The 23,771-nt window shown below is 46.9% G+C and overlaps 1 protein-coding gene across 3 annotated transcripts in view; it reads left to right on the forward strand.

Annotated features, from left to right (window-relative positions):
- Nucleotides 1-23,771, forward strand: part of POLR1E (RNA polymerase I subunit E) — a 102,098-nt gene that overhangs the window by 34,723 nt on the left and 43,604 nt on the right. For all 3 annotated transcript variants that reach the window (XM_075315848.1, XM_075315839.1, XM_075315830.1), the window contains exons 5-6: nucleotides 12,951-13,003; nucleotides 20,156-20,297. In XM_075315848.1, coding sequence (XP_075171963.1) covers nucleotides 12,951-13,003; nucleotides 20,156-20,297 — 195 coding nt within the window. The remainder of the gene's footprint in view (nucleotides 1-12,950; nucleotides 13,004-20,155; nucleotides 20,298-23,771) is intronic.

Consider the following 23,771-nt stretch of genomic DNA (forward strand, 5'->3'; position numbering starts at 1 on the left):
CATTCAGTGGCAGCACTTGTGCCCTAGTTGTACACTTCACAGGTAGATTTGCATCAAACACATTAAAAAATACGCCATACTTAACCGTTCCCAGGATGACCCCGGGGTAGGTAGCAAAGTCTTTGCTGAACCATGACTTGTTCATCTTGGCTCCTTTTAAAAAACACAGCAAGCAAGGGTTACTCGAAGCGGAGTCTCCCTTTTTTCCAAAAATTGGGCCACACAGACACTCACCCCTTCAGTGGCAGCAGTTGTGCCCCAGTTGTACACTTCACAGTTAGATTTTGCATCAAGCACATTCAAAAATACGCCATACTTATCCGTCCCCAGGATGACACCAGGGTAGGTAGCAAAGTCTTTCCTGATCCCAGCTCTGTTCATCTTGGATCATTTTTAAAAACAATGTAAGCAAGGGTTACTCCAAGCGGAGTCTCCCTTTTTTCCAAAAATTGGGCCCCACACACATTTTTCAAGATTTGAAGCCCAAAATGAGTAAGGCTCCATTTGCAAAGTCATGGCATCGATGTTCATTTGTAGATACTCCTGTATCATCCTCTCCAGCCGTTGACTATGTGTCAGACTTGTTGTCTCTGGTGGCCTTGCAAAGGATGGTCTAAAAAAATTATGAAAAGATTCAATAAAATTGCTGTTACCAGCACCAGATACGGTGCTACTGGTACGGGTAGACTGTTGAAGATGACGAGACCGTCCCATGTTTGTCAAGTTACAACTGGGAGATTCACTCCCTGCACGGTTGTTTGGTGGAAAAGCCGAGCTAAGATCGAGTAACAGCTTTTGCTGATACTCCTGCATACGTGCGTCCCTTTCTATGGCTGGAATTATGTCACAAAATTTGGACTTGTACTGGGGATCTAATATTGTGGCAATCCAGTAGTCATCATCACTTCTAATTTTGACAATACGAGGGTCATGTTGGAGGTAGTGCAGCAAGAAGGCGCTCATGTGTCTTGCGCAGCCATGCGGACCAAGTCCACGCTGTGTTTGTGGCATAGAGGTGCTACCCGTTCTTTCTTCCTCTGACATCTCCCCCCAACCTCTTTCAACTGAAATTTGACCAAGGTCTCCCTCATCCGCTGAGTCTTCCATGTCCATGGACAGTTCGTCCTCAATTTCTTCATGTTCTCCTGCACCTTCCTCAACATTTCGCCTGCTACCATGCGACCTTGTTGATCCCTGTCCCCCATTGTCCCATGCCTGCCGCGTTGGTGATGATGAACGTCTGGACCTTGGTGATATTGTTGTCTCGTGCGCATATGAATGCTCCTGTATTTCCTCCCCTTCCTGTTGTCCCACCACCTGACACCGAATAGTGTTTAGCGTGTGCTCCAGCATGTAAATGACTGGAATTGTCATGCTGATAATGGCATTGTCAGCGCTAAACATATTCGTCGCCATGTCGAAACTGTGCAGAAGGGTGCATAGGTCTTTGATCTGAGACCACTCCATCAGGGTGATCTGCCCCACCTCTGCATCTCGTTGGCCCAGGCTATACGTCATGACGTATTGCACCAGGGCTCGACGGTGCTGCCACAGTCGCTGTAACATGTGGAGAGTTGAATTCCAGCGTGTCGGCACATCGCATTTCAGGCGATGAACCAGCAGGCCGAAAGACTTCTGGAGCGATGCAAGTCGCACAGCAGCGGTGGTTGAACGGCGGACGTTTGCAGACAGTTTTCGTGCCCTGTCCCAGAAGGCCATCTAGGCCGGGATAGTGTGTTTAAAAATTGCTGGACAACAAGGTTCAACACGTGAGCCATACAAGGCACGTGTGTCACCTTGCCCAGGCGAAGGGCCGCACCCAGCTTTGCAGCATTGTCGCACATGGCCTTACCAGGCTGCAGGTTGAGTGGAGACAACCATTTACCAAACTCAGTCTCCAGAGCTGCCCACAACTCAGCCGCTGTGTGACTCTTATTTACAAGACATTTCAAGCTAAAGACCGCCTGATGCCGTTGCGCTCTGCTACCAGCATAGTAATGAGGTGTGCGTGATTCCTTCTGCACAGTTAGAACGCTGGTGGCCTGACCAGGCAGGCTTGGGGCGGAGGTGGAGGACCCAGACGAGGTGGAGGAGGCAGAAGCAGTGGCGGAACTTGGACAGACAGAGGATTGACACACAAGTCGTGGGGACGGCAAGACTTGTGCAGCAGACCCTTCACCATCTATCACCATAGTTACCCAGTGCCCAGTCAGCGACATGTAACGTCCCTGTCCATGCTTACTGGTCCAAGTATCGGTGGTGAAATGCACCGGTTCACACACAGAGTTTCTCAAGGAAGCAGTGATGTTGTGTGCGACATGCTGGTGTAGCGCAGGCACACCTTTCTTAGAGTAGTAGTGGCGACTGGGCATCTGGTACTGGGGCACAGCGACAGACACAAGGTCTCTAAAATCCTGTGTGTCCACCAGGCGGAAAGGCAGCATTTCGGTAGCAAAGAGCTTACAGAGGGATAAAGTCAACCTCTTAGCTTTGTCATGGGTCGCAGGAAATGGCCTTTTATTTGTCCACATCTGAGGGACAGAGATCTGGCTGCTGTGTGTAGACTGTGTTGAGTAGGGTGTCCCTGGAAAAATGCAGGTTTGTGAGGAAAGTGCAGGCATAGACATGATGTTGCCTTCATTCAACGTTGGTGCTATCGATGTCTGAGAGAGCTGTACACACGTACTTGTTTCCCCTTCCAAACCAACTGACAACCTACCAAGCAAACTGCCTGTTGCGGTTACAGTGGTGGAAGTTGTGCGTGGAAAACCAGGTGTGACAGCTGTCCCCACAGTCCTAGAAGATGAAAAGCGCGCGGATGCACTGGAAGAGGCAGGCGGTGGATAGTTCGCTCTGCTAGGCCGCATTACAGCACGGTGAGCTTCTCACTGGGACATATGATATGTTTTGCCCTCTACTAACAGAATCACGACAAATTTTACAGATCACATAATTTGGGCGATCTTTTGCTATGTCAAAAAAGGACCAGGCTAGGGAAGGCTTAGAGGGCATGCGACCTGCTGATCCACCCCGACTAGTGCTCAGAGGCACAGTGGTGGCTGAGGATGCAGTTGTAGACGTGCTACCAGTACTCCGACTCTGTCCAGGAAGGCGCAAGGTAACTTTGTCGTCAGTTGCATCCTCCTCCACTGCCTCTGTTGACCTCCTCGAGTGCCTGACTGTGGGTTGACAGTAGGTGGCATCTAGAACTTCCTCATCAATTATTGTGTTTGCACTCCCTTCACCCTCAGACCGAGCCTCTTCTTGCCCTGACCGAATATTTAAGTTGTCATCCCAATCTGGTATCTGCGTCTCATCATCATCAGTATGTTCCTCATTGTCTATAACAACAGGTGTTACAGTTTGTGAATAAGGGTCAACATTATGCTACTTGGTTATCACAGCCTGAATCTGAGTCACAAAGGTTCTGGGCATCACTGCAGACCATTTCCTGGTCTGTACTCACTGTAGCTTGGGAGCAGACCTCTGATTCCCAGGCTATAGTATTGACTGAACAGCTCTGAAGACTCAGCCATCTCAGTTCCACCATACTGTGCAGGGCGGATGGAGACTTCAGAGCTGGGAGAAAGCAAGTGTGATTGGGCTGACAACTCAGAGGACTGGTGTTTTTTGGATGTGATAGTTGAGGTGGCGGAGAGGGCACTTGTTGGACCACTTGAGATCCATTCAAGCATTTTCTTTTTTCTTCGGCGCTCCATTGGGAGACCCAGACGATTGGGTGTATAGCACTGCCTCCGGAGGCCACACAAAGCAATTACACTAAAAAGTGTAAGGCCCCTCCCCTTCTGGCTATACACCCCCAGTGGGATCACTGGCTCACCAGTTTTCTGCTTTGTGCGAAGGAGGTCAGACATCCATGCATAAGCTCCACTGTTCAGTCAGCAGTAGCTGCTGACTATATCGGATGGAAGAAAAGAGGGCCCATACTAGGGCCCCCAGCATGCTCCCTTCTCACCCCACTTGCGGTTTGTAAGGTTGAGGTACCTATTGCTGGTACGGAGGCTGGAGCCCACATGCTGTTTTCCTTCCCCATCCCCCTGAGGGGCTCTGAGGAAGTGGGATCTTTCCGGCCACCAAGCCCTGAGGCCGGGCTCCATCCACAGACCCATAGAACCTGCTGGATGTGGAGCGGGAGTGCCGTTCAGGGACAAGGCCCTGCAACTTTCAGGTACTCTGTGTCCCCGTATGGCAGGCCACGCACACTCCAGGCTTGCTGGGTGTGCTAGTGCGCCGGGGACTGTAGCGCTGTGCGCTGGGCTTATAGTCCCTGCAGATTACTGGGGGACTTTACGTGTGGGGGCCGCCGCGCCGACCGCCCCTGGAGCGGCGGCGCAGCTGCGACTTGTAGTGCGCCGGGGACGCGCCGACCGCGCTTTTACGGCGGCGGCGCTTCTAACTTTAGTCCCCGGCTTTTGCGGCCTAGCGCCGCTTCGTTCCCGCCCCCACCCTGTCACTCAGGGACAGGGAGAGACGCTGTTCTATAGCAGCGCCGAGGGCTGGAGCCTTATTTGCATTCTCCAGCCCCCTTTACTAGACACAGTGGGCGCCGGGTTCCCGCTCTTGTCTCGGGCACGCCCTCGGCCCGCCCCTCTCCTCTGGACGCCGGCAGCCATTCCGGCACGCAGAGCGGGAAAACGGAGACACTGAGCTACCAGCACAGGATTCCGGCGCCACACACCCGCTTTTGTGCGGGCGGTAAGCGGCAACTAAAGTGCTGACCCACTAATGCCGAAGTGTCCTGTTGTACTTTTGTACGGTCGCTATTCAGGATGCAGACCTAGAAACAGCAGCAAAAGATCAGGGGTGCTAAAGCACAGACTCTATATGCTGCTTGTCTTGCATGTGCTGCAGTGTCATGTGTCCTTTATGCTTGTATGCTTTACATTGCACTGTAAGGGCTATTCTTGGCTGTCTACCCGCCTAGATGGCTAGACAGCGGCAGCAAACAGCAATGGTGCTAAGGCACAAGCTTTCAATGCTGCTTGGATTGCATGTACTGCAGAGTTTATTTTCATGCTTGTACATTCACTGCATGTCGCTATTCTTGGCTAATGCTCCTTGATGACTAGACAACAGCAGCAGAAAAGCAAGGGTGCTAAGGCACAAGCTTTCAATGCTGCTTGGATTGCATGTGCTGCAGTGGTTATTTTCATGCTTGTATGCTATACATTCACTGTATGTCGCTTTTCCTGGCTAATGCTCCTGAATAACTAGACAACGGCAGCAGAAAAGCAAATGTGCCAAGGCACAGGCTTTCTATGCTCCTTGTACTGCATGTGCTGAAGTGTTTATTGTACTTCATGCTTGTATGCTATACATTGCACTGTACGGTCGCTATTCTTGGCTAATGCTCCTAGATGGCTAGACAGCAACAGCAAAAAAAAAAAAAAAAACATGGGTGCCAAGGCACAGGCTTTCTATGCTGCTTGTACTGCATGCGACTGTTCCAGGACCCCCAGTGTGTGCAATTACTCAACGGGGTCTCTGCTACAGGTGGCCAAAAGAACCACCTGTGATCCCTGTCCAGGGACAGGGACGGAGTTGCAGTTTCCGCTGATATATTGTCTGTGGCTATGACTAACATCTTACAGACTTTGCAGTCCAGACAGACCTTGGGCAATGTTGATCCAATGCCCCTGGCCACCCTGATTTCGAAACAAATCATGGCTCCAGGAGGGTCCCATGCATCCCAGGGTGCAGGCTCTGACACGGACGACAGTCCCAGACGGCCTAAGCGAGCTCCCTAAGAACGGCCCTCGACTTCATCACAGTACTCTCTGTATGATGAGGCAGACGTAGCTGTTCAGGACTCTGATCCTGAGACCGCTCTCAATCCGGATACACCGGATGGTGACGCTATAGTGAATAATCTTATAGCGTCCATCAATGGAAGGTTGGGTATTTCTCCCTCAACTCCTCCAGTGGAGGGGTCAGCTTCACAGCAGAAGAAATCCCTATTTCGGTATCTCAAGCGTATATTGAGTACTTTTCTGGTCACTCTGACTCCAGAGAAGCAGTCCAGGAACACCACGCTTATCCCGATAAGCGTTTCTCCAACCGTATTGAAGATACGCGTTGTCTCTTCCCCCCTGACGTGCTCAGGCGCTCCAAGGGTGGATCCCCCAATCTCCAGGCTTGCGGCTAGATCTATAGTTGCAGTGGAAGATGGGACTTCACTTAAAGATGCCATTGACAGACAGATAGCCCTATCGGCGGGTCGGTTGCCCCGGCATTCGCAGCCATAGAGGCACTCCAAGCTATTTCAGCTAGTATTGCACAGAGGGACGCGGTCACATGTACATCTTGGCCGCAGTAGCGTCCTTCACCTCGCAATGTCGGCATTGCGACTCAAGCTGTTTATGCTGTCCTGGACTCTACGAGCCGTACGTCAGTGGCGTCCGCCAACTCCGTGTTGTTACGCTCCTAGTGTTAAGGGATTGGAGCAGAGGCTGCTTCCACAAAAGTGCTTAACCAGATTGCCTTTATCTGGTGACAGACTGTTTCGTGAGCGGTTGGATTAAATCATTCAACTGTCCAAGGGTACGGAGTCTTCCTTACCCCAGCTATCAAACAAGACCCATCAGGAGAAGGGACAGTCGAGGTTTCGGTCCTTCCCAGGCTCGGGCACGTCCCAATTGCCCTCGTCCAACAGGACTCAAAAGGCTCAGAGGGGCGCAGGTTCCTGGCGGGCTCAATCACGCCCGGAGAAGGCAGCCGGAGGAACCGCTACCAAGGCGGTTTCCTCATGACTTTCAGCCCTCTCTCTCCGCGTCCGCGGTCGGTGGCAGACTCCCCCGCTTTAGCGACATTTAACTGCCACAGGTCAATGGCCGGTGGGTGAGAGACAATTTGTCGCAAAAACTTCCTCACCGGCCGAGCCGAGGCTCTTCTGCAGGCAGTAGGAGTCGTAATCCCGGTTCCTCCTCAGGAACAAGAGACACTTTTTACTCCGATCTGGTCGGGGTGACAAAATAGGACGACTCCTTCCGTTCGGTTCTGGACCTTAAACTGCTCAACAAGCACGTGAAAACCAGGCGGTTCCGGATGGAATCCCTCCGCTCCGTCATTGCCTCAATGTCTCAAGGAGATTTCCTAGCATCAATAGACATCAGGATGCTTATCTCCACGTGCCGATTGCTCCAGAGCACCGGCGTTTGCTACGATTCGTTATTGAAGACGAGCATCTTCGGTTCGTAGCCCTACCCTTCGGTCTGGCGACAGCCCCACGGGTTTTCACCAAGTTCATGGCAGCAGTGGGACCACTCCCGCACTCTCAGGGTCACCCTGTGATCCCTTACTTAGACCATCTACTTGTCAAGGCACTCTTTTAAGAGGCATGCCAACACAGCCTGAACATGGCGCTGGAGACTTCCCAGAGTTTCGGGTGGGTCCTCAACTTTTCAAAGTTAAACCCAATCGCTGGCATATCTTAGCTTCGGGTTTCACACTCTCTCAGCGATGGTGAAGCTTCCACTGGACAAACAGCGGTCACTACAGACGGGGGTGCAGTCTCTCCTTCAAGGAGACACCTCATCCAGAGGCAGTCCCTTTCACGCAGTTTCATCTGCGTCCACTTCAATAGAACATTCTTCGCTAATGGGAGGGGAAGTCGATGTCCCTACACAGGAACGTCCCCCTTTCTCAGACGATCAAGGACTCTCTTCAGAGGAGTCCACTCTTCAGATCAATTGTCTGGAGCTCTGGGCAGTGCATATGGCCCTGCAAGACTTCCTGCAGTGGCTGGAAGGCAAACAGATCCGAATTCAGTCGGACAATCCACAGCGGTGGCATACATCAACCACCAAGGCGGACTACGCAGTCGGCGAGCCTCCCAGGAAGTCCGCCGGATTCTGCTAGGGGTGGAAGACAGAGCATACACCATATCCGCAGTTCACATCCCGGGCGTAAAAAACTGGGAAGCAGACTTCCTCAGTCACCAGGGCGTGGACGCAGGAGAATGGTCTCTGCACCCGGACGGGTTTCACGAATCGGCACAACAGCAAGGTCCCGGTTTTCATGACGATCAAAGAGCTCTGGCGACAGGCATCTCACGGTCGGTCAACCGTGGGCACTACCAGACCGGCCAGACTTACTGTCCCAAGGGCCGTTTTTCCATCTGAATTCTACGGCCCTGAACCTACTGTGTGGCCATTGCGTCCTAGATCCTAGTGTCCTCAGGATTATCCCACGGGGTCGTTGCCACCATGAGACAGGCTATGAAGCCCACGTCTGCTAAGATCTACCACGGAAGTGGAAGATTTTCTTTTACTGGTGCTCTGTACAAGGAGTGTCCCCCTGGCCATTGGCATTGCCTACTTTTCTTTCCTTCCTGCAATCTGGGTTGGAAAAGGGCTTGTCGCTCGGCTCCCTTAAAGGGCAAGTCTCGGCGCTATTGGTGTTTTTTTCAGAAGCGTCTAGCACGACGTCCGCAGGTACGCACGTTCCTGCAGGGGGTTTGGTCATATCGTCCCCCCGTACGAGCGGCCGTTAGATCCATGGGATCTGAACAGGGTACTAGTTGCTCTCCAGAAGCCGCCTTTCGAGTCTCTGACGGATGTTTCACTCTCTCGACTATCACGGAAAGTGGCCTTTCTGGTAGCGATCACGTCTCTTCGGAGAGTGTCTGAGCTAGCGGCGCTGTCATCCAAGGCTCCCTTCCTGGTGGTCCACCAGGACAAGGTAGTGCTGCACCCCATTCAGGAGTTTCTCCCTAAGGTAGTATCCTCGTTTCATATTAATCAGGATATCTCCTTACCTTCTTTTTGTCCTCATCCGGTTCACCGGTATGAAAAGGATTTACATTTGTTAGATCTGGTGAGAGCACTCAGAATCTACATTTCCCGCACGGCGCCCCTGCGCCGCTCTGATGCACTCTTTATCCTTGTCGCTGGCCAGCGCAAGGGGTCGCAGGCTTACAAAGCCACCCTGGCTCGATGGATCAAAGAACCAATTCTTGAAGCCTACCGTTCTGCTGGGCTTCCGGTTCCATCAGGGCTGAAGGCCCATTCTACCAGAGCCGTGGGTGCGTCCTGGGCATTACGACACCAGGCTACGGCTCAACAGGTGTGCCAGGCAGCTACCTGGTCGAGTCTGCACACTTTCACCAAACATTATCAGGTGCATACCTATGCTTCGGCGGACGCCAGCCTAGGTAGAAGAGTCCTGCAGGCGGTAGTTGCCTCCCCGTAGGGGAGGGCTGTCTTTGCAGCTCTAACATGAGGTATTTCTTTACCCACCCAGGGACAGCTTTTGGACGTCCCAATCGTCTGGGTCTCCCAATGGAGCGCCGAAGAAGAAGGGAATTTTGTTACTTACCGTAAATTCCTTTTCTTCTAGCTCCTATTGGGAGACCCAGCACCCGCCCTGTCGTCCTTCGGGATTTTTGGTGGTTTTTCGGGTACACATGTTGTTCATGTTGAATGGTTTTTCAGTTCTCCGACGTTACTTCGGAGTGAATTTGTTTAAACCAGTTATTGGCTTTCCTCCTTCTTGCTTTTGCACTAAAACTGGTGAGCCAGTGATCCCACTGGGGGTGTATAGCCAGAAGGGGAGGGGCCTTACACTTTTTAGTGTAATTGCTTTGTGTGGCCTCCGGAGGCAGTGCTATACACCCAATCGTCTGGGTCTCCCAATAGGAGCTAGAAGAAAAGGAATTTACGGTAAGTAACAAAATTCCCTTCTTTGGCCATCATCTACCTTTGTTCCAGTTGTTTGTGTCCGTAAAAAAGGGAGCACATCGGATTGTCCACGGTAAGTAGTAGACATCTTACTTTTGCTGGAAGATGGTCTATCTTCAGCAGATGTTCATGGAGCTTTGCCACCTTCTCCACGGACAAACCCTTTTTTTCCTTTTCCAACACGTCTCTTCCCCTTTCCACCAGCATCTGTCATTTTGCCACTCATTTTGATTGCGACAAGATTGTGCACTTAAAATGTGGTAGTAAAAATTGAGAGGTGGTGTAGATTGCAGCGGTGATCTAGCTTTATTAACAGCAGAATAAACAACAATAACTATCCCTGACAATGCAACTACGGCACTTAAACTGGCAGCATAGTTTGCTATTAGAATGGCTTAGTAACAATGAGTTTGAGTGTGCAATGCAGAGGTGCTGCAAATAGATTTGCACTAGTGGGACACTAATGGAAGTCCAACAGCCACTTTTAGGATGCCACTAAGTTTCCTCAGTGTTTGCTAGTATAATGGCTTAGTAACAATGAGCTTGCGTGTGCAAAGGGCAGGAGGGTACAGAGGCAGGGTTGTGGGTCAGTGTACAGGAAAGGAAGCCTCACTTTCTATCCCTCCTAATGGGGAAATGCAGCGAGTAAGTCCCTGAGCTTAGCTACACAGACGCTGTTATCTTCTGTAGCTGTTAAAATCTGTTTCCACCAGGGCTGTGGAGTCGGAGTCGGAGTCGTGGAGTCGGAGTCGGAGTCGGAGCTCATTTTGGTGGAGTCGGAGTCGGAGTCGGTATAAAATGCACCGACTCCGACTCCTAAAATATATAATAAATTGGGGACAGGAGTGCAATGCAGAATGTGCTGAATATTTTACTAAATAATAACATTTAGTATAATGCTTATATTTAAGTGAAAAATGTATTGTAGTACAATGTGAACATCAGACATTTAATTGTTTTTATGATACAATAATCAAGATATTTGGATAGAACATAAAATATATTTATTGGAATACAACTTTAGAACACAAAAAACTGTAATAAATTGTAAATATGTAATACACTATGTAATATACAGTAGATTACATATATATCTTGTGTGTGTATATACACTGTATATACATATATATATATATACAGTGTATATACACACACAAGATATATATGTAATCTACTGTATATTACATAGTGTATTACATATTTACAATTTATTACAGTTTTTTGTGTTCTAAAGTTGTATTCCAATAAATATATTTTATGTTCTATCCAAATATCTTGATTATTGTATCATAAAAATTATTAAATGTCTGATGTTCACATACACATATTCATGTACTACAATAAATTTTTCACCTAACTATAAGCAATATATGTAGGAGTCGGAGTCGGAGTCGGAGCCGGAGTCGGAGTCGGTGCAAGAGAATTTGAGGAGTCGGAGTCGGAGTCGAAGGTTTGGCTTACCGACTCCACAGCCCTGGTTTCCACGGACCTGACTGTCACCTTTGGCTCTGAGCCTGCTGTTATTAGCCCTTACAAGGGCTAATAGAAACTTCTATCCCTATTCTGTATAGCGCTGTGTGTAGAGCGTACACAGCAGTATCGGAGACAGGAGCTATGCCAGCGGTGACTGACACCCAGACGCAGAAGGCAGATAATGGCGTCCGGACGGGCAGATACCCGTTTTTATAATGCAGGGACATGTGACATGGACATCCTATCACACATGCAGTTGCTTCTCTGGTTAAAAGTCCACTTAGCTGTGTGTATGTCTGGGATTGGCTGACATGCTGGCCCGCCCCACTACACGCGCGCGCTTAGGGAAGGAAGACAAGGAAAGAAAAAAAAAAAATGGCGATCGCCATTATCCCAGCAGCAGTGATCTGAATGCGCTGTTCCTGCACACTATACTCTGAAATTTCATAATAGTGTGAGTCACAGAGTGACTTACACTATTACAGCGGAAAGCCAGCTAGTAATTAGCTTGGCTTTTTGCTGCTAGAACCGTTCTCGAACGTAACTAGAACTATCGAGCTTTAGCAAAAAGCTCGAGTTCTAGTTCGATCTAGAACAGCCCCCAAAATCACTCGAAACGCGAACTGGAGAACCACGAACCGCACTCAACTCTACTCACCAGTAGCCTTGTAGCTGTGATCAGCAGATACTGCAGAGCGATCGGAATGCTGATCGCAATAGCCCTGTAGGGGGACTAGTAAAATTAAAAAAAAGTTAAAAAAAAGTTTTAAAAAATAAAAAAAAAACCTAAAAGTTCAAATCAAAAATTAAAGGGTTAAAAAAATAAAAAATATACACACATTTGGTATCGCCGCGTTCAGAAACGCCCGATCTATCAAAATATAAAACCACTTAATCTGATCAGTATACGGCGTAGCGGCAAAAAAATTCCAAATGCCAAAACGATGTTTTTTTGTCGCCACAACTTTTGCGCAAGATGCAATAACAGGCGATCAAAACGTAGCATCTGCGCAAAAATGGTACCGTTAAAAACGTCAGCTCGAGACGCAAAAAATAAGCCGTCATTGAGCCATAGATCCCAAAAAATGAGAACGCTACGGGTCACGGAATATGGCGTAAAACGTGCGCCACTTTTTTCGGACAAACTTCCGATTTTTTTTAACCCCTTATATAAAAGTAAACCTATACATGTTTGGTGTCTACGAACTCGCACTGACCTGAGGCATCACACCCACAGATCAGTTTTACCATATAGTGAACACAGTGAATAAAACATCTCAAAAACCATAGTGCTATCGCACTTTATTTGCAATTTTTCTGCATTTGGAATTTTTTTGCCGTTTTCTAGTACACTATATGGTAAAACTGATGGTTTCATTTAAAAGTACAGCTCGTTCCGCAAAAATGAGCCCTCACATGACCATATTGACTGAAAAATAAAAAAGTTACGTTTCTCAGAAAAAGAATGACGAAAAAAAAAACCGGAAAGCGAAAAATCGGCCGGTCGTGAAGGGGTTAAGTGTTTTAAAGTCACATGGATGTCTTCCTCAGGAGAACCACAATGTAGCTAACAAAAAAGTCTGTTCAACTGTACAACACATTGAGCGAATGAACTGTACGATTCCCTATCAACATATAAGCCTTTAATGAGTTCATTTGTTGTACTTTATCTTCAGTTTCTTATTCAAGAATAAGTGGGGGCATAGTTTTTCACCCTTTAAATTTTATACTTTTTATATTGTTGTTTTTAGTTCATTTTTTTTTTTTTTCGGTTGGCAGAGGAACAACTTCAAGATACTACAGACGAGCCAAACAGAACTTACCGAGAAAAGGTACTTCAATGGTTGTGCTCTCTCTGAGAAAGTGCTCACCTTGCATATCTTATATCAGAAAATATATTTATCTGTACTTACTATATTGCTAGGTATGTATGCAGAGAAAGTGCTGAAAGAGTTTGTGCCCTAATTTTTAGAGACCATGCAGGAACTCAATTAATTCCATGTTTCAGTAATAGAGCATGTCGATATACAAAAATTAAATCCAAAATCGTATCTGCCATTAGCTAGTGTCCTTACCTAGCATCTCAGATTGGAGTAGATAATCCGAAAAAACTTAAATAAGGCAGTAGATTCACAATATGAGAGAGAGCTTTGCTGTATGTCCATGTAGACCCTCCTCATAACCACTCAGCCCTCTTTTTTCAACATCAGCATTTTCGCCGTGACAGAGGATAAGTTATCCTCTGAAATCTCCAGATTACATCTCACCACCTTTGCACTTGACCTGCTCCCGTCCCACCTCATCCCCCAACCTTACTATAGTCTTGATCCAAACCCTAACCCACCTCTTCAACCTATCACTAACAACTGCTGTTTTTCACTCATGCTTTAAACATGCCTTGATCATACCCATCCTCAAAAAAATTCTCCCTCAATCCATCCTCTGTGTCTAGCTATCTAGTCATAGCAATTCTCCCCTACGACTCAAAACTACTAAAACAGCTTAAAACCTAAAAGAGTTACCCAAAAAATATAAGGGTATGAACAAGCAGACCACCGGACCACAATTAGTTGAAAAAGTGCACATTTTTATTTAGAAACTTTACAAAAGGTAGCAATTCAGTAGTGGTGGCATAGAAAAATTGCCACCAAGGGACGGAGTTAAAATCGCCACCAGACCTCCACTTAGTTTCCCCAATTCGTAGTAATTGATGTATGGTAAGCAATAATAGTATAGTAAATTGCAAAACACCAGCAAAGAGCATGACCATAGTAATGGCTTACAGTTAAAGCCGCCACCAGGTATAAGGGGCTACCCACTCTAGACCAAATAAACCAGGCAGGGATAATATATAGCAAAAAATCTAGCAGCATTTGCTTGGGCCTGTCCCGCCTACAGCCATGATTCAGTCATGGGTACGTTATTGAAAAGCACCAGGTAAGTGCTGCTAAGAGGAGTTCTACTTTTTCATATGTGAGACTGTATGGCAAATTTTAAATAAAAGTATTGTAGAGTAGGACTGCCCCAAAGAGATTTGCCGTAACGTGGCGGGGTAGCTCAAGAAATTGCAATTTTTTTTGCCAAAAATCTGAAGTTTTAATAATAAGTACAGTTTAGAATTTTTAGTGCAGTAGTGCACATTTAGTGCTGGCTATCCTGTTTTTTCTTCATAATATATAGCAAGCCAAACTGAGTAATACAGACAAAGTCTCAACAGGAAATCTGCCAAATGTACAAGCAAAATTCCATGTGGGCAAAAAATACAGGCAATATAAACACCAACTAATATTGGAGAACATTACCTTGCGTCATGCTGGCAATATGGAATCAGGGGTCAGGAGAACGGACGTACCTCGACGCACGTTTCACCAACAGGCTTCGTCAGGAACATTGTATATCCAACAAAAACTATCAATAAAAATATCAGCTTTGGACACAAATAAACAAGCGCTCACACAACTCCATATCCAAAATTTTTTAAATGATACGGGCGGCTCTCTGAAAGTCATTTCACAAGCAAGATTTTTTTTTCTTCAAAATTTATAAAGAAAATTTGCAGCACTTAAAGGGAATCGGTCACCAGGATTTTGCCATGTAAACTGAGGACTGCATGTTGTGTGAGTCAAAAAAATAAAAACCTCTGTTTCTCTTATCTGTTATTGTTTACTCATAATAAAGGGTTTATTGCTTTCTGATTAACATTGATGTGACTCCTGGGCTCATACAGGGCAGTCAGACACCCACCCCCTGCTGTGATTGACACCTCACAGTCAATGCACAATGTCTATTGAGAGCCTGGTGTGGGCAGGGACAGCTCCCAGCTCTGTAAACTCAATTTTTAGATAAAGTCAGAATGGTTGCACACAGTGATCTAAGATAAACATGGTTACATTCAGAATTTCTTTGCCTGCAACATGCTGCTCTCAGATGAAGTAGCCAAAACTTGGTGACTGATTCCCTCTAAATACAACAAAAACTGTTTGGTAATTGCGGATTCGTACTGACCTAGAGAATCATACTGCCAGGTCAGTTTATGGTAAAATAAACACTGTAAATAAAAAACAAAGACCATTGCAGCATTTAATGTTTTCTGCTATTTCACCACACTTGGAGTTTTTTCCAACTTTCCATTACATCTTATGATAAAATGGATGGTGTCACTCAAAAATACAACTCTTCCTGCAAAAAGAAAAAAAAAAGCCTTCACACAGCTATATTGACAAAAAAATAAAGTTATGGCTCTTGAGGAAAAAAAAGAACAAGCAATAACGGAAAAATTTAAGGAGGTTAAAAATCAAACAAAAAATATCAAGCTGAATTTCTACCTGCAGTCGATGTCAACTGTTACAAAGCCGGCATCTCTTCCTAACAGCAGAAAGTGGAGCAGATCTGATTGCTGCTGTTAACCATTCATTTGACATTGTCAGCCTCTGACAGTTGCACTTAAATGAGCTGTAGCCGGTGCATGCCCCTCTGTGCATCAATGGCTTTCCATGGCAGCCAGTAGCCAATTGAAGGCCCTCTTGCTACCATCTTGTTACTCCTGCAGCCACATGCTGAGCTTTATAGTAGACCATGATTTTCACTATAAAATGCAATACTGTGATATTGCAGTAAATAGTATAAGCTCTCAGATGATCACATGTTCCAGTTCCTCTCTCTCTCTCGATAGATATAGATCTATATCTATAGCTATCTATAATAGTGTGTGTATGTATCTTAATAAAGTAGAATATCCTCATAAAGTTAATTTATTTCAGTAATTCAATGCAAAAAGGGAAATACGTATATTTATATAGTCATTACACACAGAGTGATCTATTTCACATGTTTCTGTTAATGTTGATGATTATGGCTTACAGGCAATGAAAACCCAAAAGTCACTATCTCAGAAAATTAGAATATTATATAAGAATAACTGAAAAAATGATTTTAACTCAAATATTAGCCTACTGAAAAGTATGTACAGTAAATGCACTCAATATTTGGTCGGGTCTCCTTTTGCATGAATTACTGCATCAATGCGGCGTGGCATGGAGGCGATGAGCCTGTGGCACTGCTGAGGTGTTATGGAAGCCCAGGTTGCTTTGATAGCCGCCTTCAGCTAGTCTGTATTGTTGGGTCTGGTGTCTGTCATCTTCCTCTTGACAATACCTTATAGATTCTCTATTGAGTTTGGCCAGCAAACTCGCCTGACCTAATAAAGCACAGTGATTCTGTGGTTATTAAACCGGGTATTGGTACTTTTGGCAGTGTGGACAGGAGCCAAGTCCTGCTGGAAAATGAAATTACCATCTCCAAAAAGCTTGTCAGCAGAGAGAAGCATGAAGTACTGTAAAATTTTTCTGGTAGACGGCTGCGCTGACTTTGGTCTTGATAAAACACAGTGGACCTACATCAGCAGATGACATGGCTCCCCAAACCATCACTGATTGTGGAACCTTCACACTAGACCTCAAGCAGCTTGGATTGTGGCCTCTCCACTCTTCCTCCAGACTCTGGGACCTTGATTTCCAAATGAAATGCAAAATTTACTGTCATCTGAAAACAGCACCTTGGAACAATGAGCAACAGTCCAGTTCTTATTCTCCTTGGCCTAGGTAAGACGCTTCTTGCGTTGTCTATTGGTCATGAGTGTCTTGACACAAGGAATGTGACAGTTGTAGCCTATGTCCTGGATACGTCTGTGTGTGGTGGCTCTTGAAGCACTGACTCCAGCAGCCGTCCACTCCTTGTAAATCTCCCCAAATTTTTGAATGACCTTTTTTTTAATCCTGTCAAGGCTGGGGTTATCCCAGTTGTTTGTGCACCTTTTTCTACCACACTTTTTTTTTTCTTCCACTCAACTCTCCATTAATATGCTAATATCCAAATACAGCACTCTGTGAACAGCCAGCTTCTTTAGCCCTTTTGTGGCTTACCCTCTTTGTGGAGTGTGTCAATGACTGCCTTCTGGACATCTGTCAAGTCAGCAGTCTTCCCCATGATTGTGTAGCCTACTGAACCAGACAGAGGGACCATTTTAACATTAACAGAAATAAACACTTGAAATAGATTGCTGTGTTTGTAATGACTCTATACAGTGTGTTTCCTTTTAGTATTGACTTACTGAAACAAATAGCTTTTTGATGATATTCTAATTTTTTGAGATGCACATGTAGGTGTATATAATATGTATATATATAATTGCCTCTGTCTGTCTGTCTGTCTGTCTTGCTCCAAAATTACGTCATTGTGACAAGCATCGCATTTTCCGCTTGGCTCGGCCACGCCCCCCCGCACGCTGTGCCCGCTCGGCTACGCCCCCCGCACGCTGTGCCCGCTCGGCTACGCCCCCCACACACATTGGGCACCTATACACCTCCCCCTCAGGATTACTCCACCTATTAGACACCTCCACCTATTAGACTCCTACCCCCCAGGACTACACCACCTATTATCCTCCTCTCCCCCCAGGACTACTCCTCCTATTATCCTCGTCTCCCCCCAGGACTACTCCTCCTACTATCCTCCTCTCCCCCAGGACGACTACGCCCATTATCCTCCTCTCCCCCCAGGACGACTACTCCCATTATCCTCCTCTCCCCCCAGGACTACTCCTCCAACACACACACACTGCACAAAACATACCCCCCCCCCCCCAAAACACACACACCCCACATGCACACCCACACAAACCGCGCAACACACACAGCACCACACACACACAACGCTGCAGACACACAGTGCTTCACACATAACGCAACCCCCACACCCAGACAACACCCAGAACGTTTACAGCGCCCTACACAGTGTATCTATATTGAACTCGCCCCCCCCCATAAAAAACATAAAAACTAAAGAAATGTTAAAAAATAAATATATTTGGCACTGCCGCTTCCATAAAAATTTAGTCTATCAAGAGAAAATATTAACCTATACAGTAAGCTGTTTCAAATGAGAAAACAAATTTAAAATGCCAGAATTGTGGCTTTTCGAACTCCCAAGGCCCCCCCCCCAAAAAAAAACCAAACACCTCAGAACGTCCTATGTGGCCAAAATTAGTATTAAGCCCCTGTCAGCTAGTTGCTTAAAAAAACATGCCCTAAGACAGGGGTCTCAAACTCGGCCGGGTGTACGGGCCGCACACAGAAAAAAAATAATTTGAGGGGCCGCATTTTTTTTCAGGACAAAGTGACATTGTTATTGGTACCATTTTTTCTTTCTATACACCCTTGGATCACGGTTTTTGAACATTTTTCATTTGTCTATCATAACAAATGTGTACTTTTTTTGTATGTGTGTATAATATATATTATAAAACACTTTTTTTAATTTACATTTTATCCCCTTTTTGTAAGTAATACAGTTTTACAATAAGCACCGCATAGTAATTTTGGCCAACATCTTGTAGTAATGTGCCCCTCCTGTTCCCCATTCTGTAAAAATGTGCGCATCCTTGTCCCCTTGTAGCAATGTGCCCCATGCAGGTCCTCTTCTTGCATTAATGTTCCCCCATGCAGCTCCCCTTCTTGTATTAATATGCCTCCATGCAGCTCCCCCTTCTTGTAGTAATGTGCCCCATGCAGGACCCCTTCTTGTGGTAATGTACCCTCATTCAGGTCCCATTCTTGTGGTAATGTACCCCATATGCAGGTCCCCTTCTTGTGGTAATGTGCCCCATATGCAGGTCCCCTTCTTGTGGTAATGTGCCCTCATTCAGGTCCCCTTCATATAATAATGTGCCCCATGCAGGTCCCCTTCTTATAATAATGTGCCCCATGCAGGTCCCCTTCTTGTGGTAATGTGCCCCATATGCAGATCCCCTTCTTGTGGTAATGTTCTTCATGCAGGTCCCCTTCTTGTGGTAATGTGCCCCATGCATGTCCCCACACGTACACACACCATGTGCACCCTCAGCCAGCAACAGAATCTCACACACACACACACACACACACACCCCCTGTGCAGCTTCAGCAAGCAACAGAATCTCACACACACACGCACACACACACACACACACACCGTGTGCAGCCTCAGCCAGCAACAGAATCTCTCTCTCACACACACACACACACACACACACACCCCTGTGCAGCCTCAGCCAGCAACAGAATCACACACACACCCCCTGTGCAGCCTCAGCCAGCAACAGAATCACACACACACAAACATTCTGCTCACCTATCCTCCGTCGGCAGCACGCAGGCACGTGGACCCGGTAATGATCACAGCTGCTGTCACCGTTGAACTTTCTGCCGGCGCGTGCAGAGCAGTTCTCACTGCACAACAGCCACTGGCCAATCACAGGCAAGCATCTGAGGTCATATGCAGCAGGTGCTTGCCTCTGATTGGCAGGCGGCTGTTATTGCGTTCTGGAGCGAGAACTTCACAGTGCGCGGCAAAGGCAAAACTGTAAACTGAAGTAAATAGCCGGCGGCTGCGGCCCCTTGCACCGGTCGCCATCTTTACCGGGTCCACGGGCCAGCGGGCCTCAAGAAGCCACCTGAAGGGCCGCATGCGGCCCGCGGGCCGTGTGTTTGAGACCCCTGCCCTAAGACCTCTACATTGAAGGCTAAATAGATGTTACGAGTCTCAAAAAAACAATTTTGTTATTGTATACAAACGTTTGACTTTTTTAAAAAAAAAGTTATGGTTCTTGGAAGAAGAGTAAAAAATTGGTTATGGACATACGGTATCATTGATGCAACCTGTGCAGCTGCACAAAGGAGGCGACTTCACCCTTCAAAGCGGCAAGCAGCTCCTCGGAGACACATGAACAGGGGCATTATGATGAGCTAATGCATACCAAAGGGCCCATATACTGTTCTTGCACAGGGGCCCTCTTATGTCTGTGTCCTTCTCTGATGTAATTGTAGAAATTAAAATGTCGGAGGCAAGGTATTATAGGGTTTGTCTCATCAAGACAACAGCCTCTCGGAAAGAATGAGGTTTAGAAGGAAACCACATTGATACTACATTCATGATATTTCTTTATTGGATAGGTTGATGCTCTCATTGAGGCCTTTGGAACGAACAGGCAGAAACGAGCTTTGACTTCACGAAAGCTGAACCAAGTTGGCAGTGAAATTCTAAGTAAAGAAATGACAAAGGCGGCTGAGGGAATAATTGAATCCAAGGGAACAGGCAAGTATTTAATTTGTACCATGTACAGTCGTTATGTTACTTAACCCCTTAACGACCGCGGGCAGTAATATTATGTCCTAGCGGTCATAATGTTACTGCCCATGGTCTGCTACCGGCAGCAGGCCGCGACGATCGGCGCACATCTCAGCTGATTTTCACAGCTGAGATGTGTGCCTTTAACCCCTTAAATGGCGCTATCAATATGTGACAGCGCCATTATAATCGCGATCGCGGTAAACATTTACTTACCAGCTGATACCGGAAGTCACGTGACGTCCGGTAGTTGTCATGGTAGCACAGGGTCATGTGATGACTCCTGTACCTGCCATGAATTACTTTCAGTTTCACTCGGCCCGAAGCCGAGTGAAGCAGAAAGTGAGCGTATCTGCTGTTTACAGCTGTGTAGCTGTGATCAGCAGATAGGGCAGAGCGATCGGAATGTTGATCTATATAGCCCCCTAGGGGAACTAGTAAAAAAAACCCCAGAAAAGCCTAAAAGTTCAAATCACCCCCCTTCACCCCATTGAAAAGTAAAAAAAAGAACAAATATACACACATTTGGTATCGCCGCGTTCAGAAACGCCCGATCTAATCTGATCAGTAAACGGCACAGCGGCAAAAAAATTCCAAACGCTAAAATGACGTTTTTTTGTCGCCACAACTTTTGTGCAAAATGCAATAACAGGCGATCAAAACGTAGCATCTGCGCAAAAATGGTACAGTTAAAAACGTCAGCTCGAGACACAAAAAATAACCCCTCACTGAGCCATAGATTCCGAAAAATGAGAACGCTACGGGTCACGGAATATGGCTTAAAACGTGCGCCACTTTTTTCGGACAAACTTCCATTTTTTGTTTTTTTTTAACCCCTTATATAAACGTAAACCTATACATGTTTGGTGTCTACGAACTCGCACTGACCTGAGGCATCACATCAGTTTTACCATATAGTGAACACATTGAATAAAATATCTCAAAAACAATAGTGCTATCGCACTTTTTTTTGCAATTTTTCTGCATTTTGGAACATTTTTTTGCCGTTTTCCAGTACAATATATGGTTAAACTTATGGTTTCATTTAAAAGTACAGCTCATTCCGCAAAAAATGAGTCCTCACATGACCGGAAAATAAAAAAGTTACGTCTCTCAGAAGAAGAATGGCGTAAAAAAAACCCCGGAAAGCGAAAAATCGGCCGGTCGTGAAGGGGTTAATCACTGGACAATTTTGTTTTGTTTTCACACTTCCTTCCTCCCCTTTTTCAAAGTGTCATAACGTTTTTTATTTTTCCATCAATGTAGCCACGTGAAAGCTTGTTTTTTTTGCAGGTCGAGTTGTACTTTTTAATGACACCATCCATTTTATCATATGATGTAATGGAAAGTGGAGAAAAAAAAATTCAAAGTGTGGCAAAATAATTGTAATTCTGCACTTGTTTTTTTTTTTTTATTTACCGCTGTATTTTCCAGTAAAACTGACCTGGCAATATGATTCTCCAGGTCAGAGCGGTTACACATCAAACATGTATAGTTTTTGTTTTAAGTGATGAAGAAAAAAAAAGTTATTAAATGTTAATAAAAAAAAAAATTAAGAAAAAATAAGCTTCTGTCGAGCTTTTCTGAGAGCCGCAATGTTATCAATTTATTTCAGGTTGTGGCAGCGTGTGAATCCCTATTTCTTTTTCGCTCTATTGGGAGACCCAGACAATTGGGTGTATAGGCTATGCCTCCGGAGGCCGCACAAAGTACTACACTTAAAAGTGTTAAGCCCCTCCCCTTCTGCCTATACACCCCCCGTGCTCCCACGGGCTCCTCAGTTTTTTGCTTTGTGCGAAGGAGGCAGACATGCACAGCACAGCTCCACAGATTAGTCAGCAGCAGCTGCTGACTATGTCGGATGGAAGAAAAGTGGGCCCATATAGGGCCCCCAGCATGCTCCCTTCTCACCCCACTCTTGTCGGCGGTGTTGTTAAGGTTGAGGTATCCATTGCGGGTACGGAGGCTGGAGCCCACATGCTGCTTTCCTTCCCCATCCCCCTCTGGGCTCTGGGTGAAGTGGGATCTTATCGGTCTCCAGGCACTGAGACCGTGCTTCATCCACAACTCCTGTGGAGCCTGATGGATAGGAGCCGGGTACCGTTCAGGGACATGGCCCTGCATCTTGGAGGTATTCTGTATCCCTGTGGGGACCGTGCACGGCATCACCTCAGCTTTGCTGGGTGTGCTAGTGCACCGGGGACCGCGGCGCTGACCGGGTCTATATGTGCCATTACACACTCAGCGTCGCTGAGTGTGTTTATATGTAGGGGCTACCGCACTAACCGCCGCTGCCATGGGAGACTGCGGCGCGGCTGGGACTTGTAGTTCGCCGGGGACTTTCACGCGGCCGCGTTTATTACTAGAGTCCCCGGCTTGCTTGCGGCCTAGTTTCCTTTTCTCCCGCCCTCAGCCCTGACAGGCAGGGGAAGGGCGGGACGCTGCAGAGCGAGCAGCACTGAGGGCTGGAGTATGATTTACATACTCCACCCCCCTCACTGTGCGCAGTGTGAGCACCAGTTCCCGCACTTTCTCGGCCACGCCCCCAGCTCCCTCCTCTCGTCAGGACGCCGCAGCCATTCCTGTCAGCTCCTCGGACGCTGCAGAGGGGGACAAATCCTGGGAGACCCAGACACGGTCTCTGGTGGCCTCACAACCGCTTTAGGCGGCTGGTAAGCAGCACCTGTTGGTGCTAGCCCCATGGTGCTGTAGTATATTGGTACATTATTTGTGTATTGTATATACTTTACATTGTATGAGCACAGTTCATTCTGGCTATATACCCTATTGTGTTACTCAGGCAAAACTATAGCATGGCGCCCACAAAAGGCAGGGGTGCCAAAACACAGGCTTATTATGCTGCCTGCGCCGCTTGTAAGACCCCACTACCGGCAGGTTCCACTGACCCTCATTGTGTGCAGTGTTCGGCCCCTGTGGCACTTCTTCAGCCGGAGCCTATGCTAAGAGGGGCCCAGGGGGAGCCACCTGTTGACACTGTCCAGGTGACGGGGACTGAGTTTGCAAAACTCTCTGAGACTATGGCTAAGATACTAGAAGCCTTGCAGTCCAGGCCGGTATCTCAGCAAAGGGACTCTGGTGAATCATTGTTCCCTGGCCCCCCTCAGTTGGACCTTCTTTGTGCTCCCGGGGTATCTCATACATCCCAGGCTGAGGGTTCTGACTTAGACCCCAGCCCCAGATCGACTAAGCGGGCTCGCTTAGAATTTCCCTCGACATCATATTGTTTAGGGTCTCAGCGGGGGGAATCCTTGGTTGATGATGCGGAGACAGCTGATCAGGATTCGGATCCTGAGAGCGCTCTCAATCTTAATACTCCAGACGGGGACGCCATAGTGAACGATCTTATTGCGTCCATCCATCAGTTGCTGGATATTTCTCCCTCAGCCCCTCCGGCGGAGGAGTCAGCTTCGCAGCAGGAGA

Source organism: Anomaloglossus baeobatrachus, chromosome 1 (assembly GCF_048569485.1).
Source record: "Anomaloglossus baeobatrachus isolate aAnoBae1 chromosome 1, aAnoBae1.hap1, whole genome shotgun sequence".
NCBI classification, from domain to species: Eukaryota; Metazoa; Chordata; class Amphibia; order Anura; family Aromobatidae; genus Anomaloglossus; species Anomaloglossus baeobatrachus.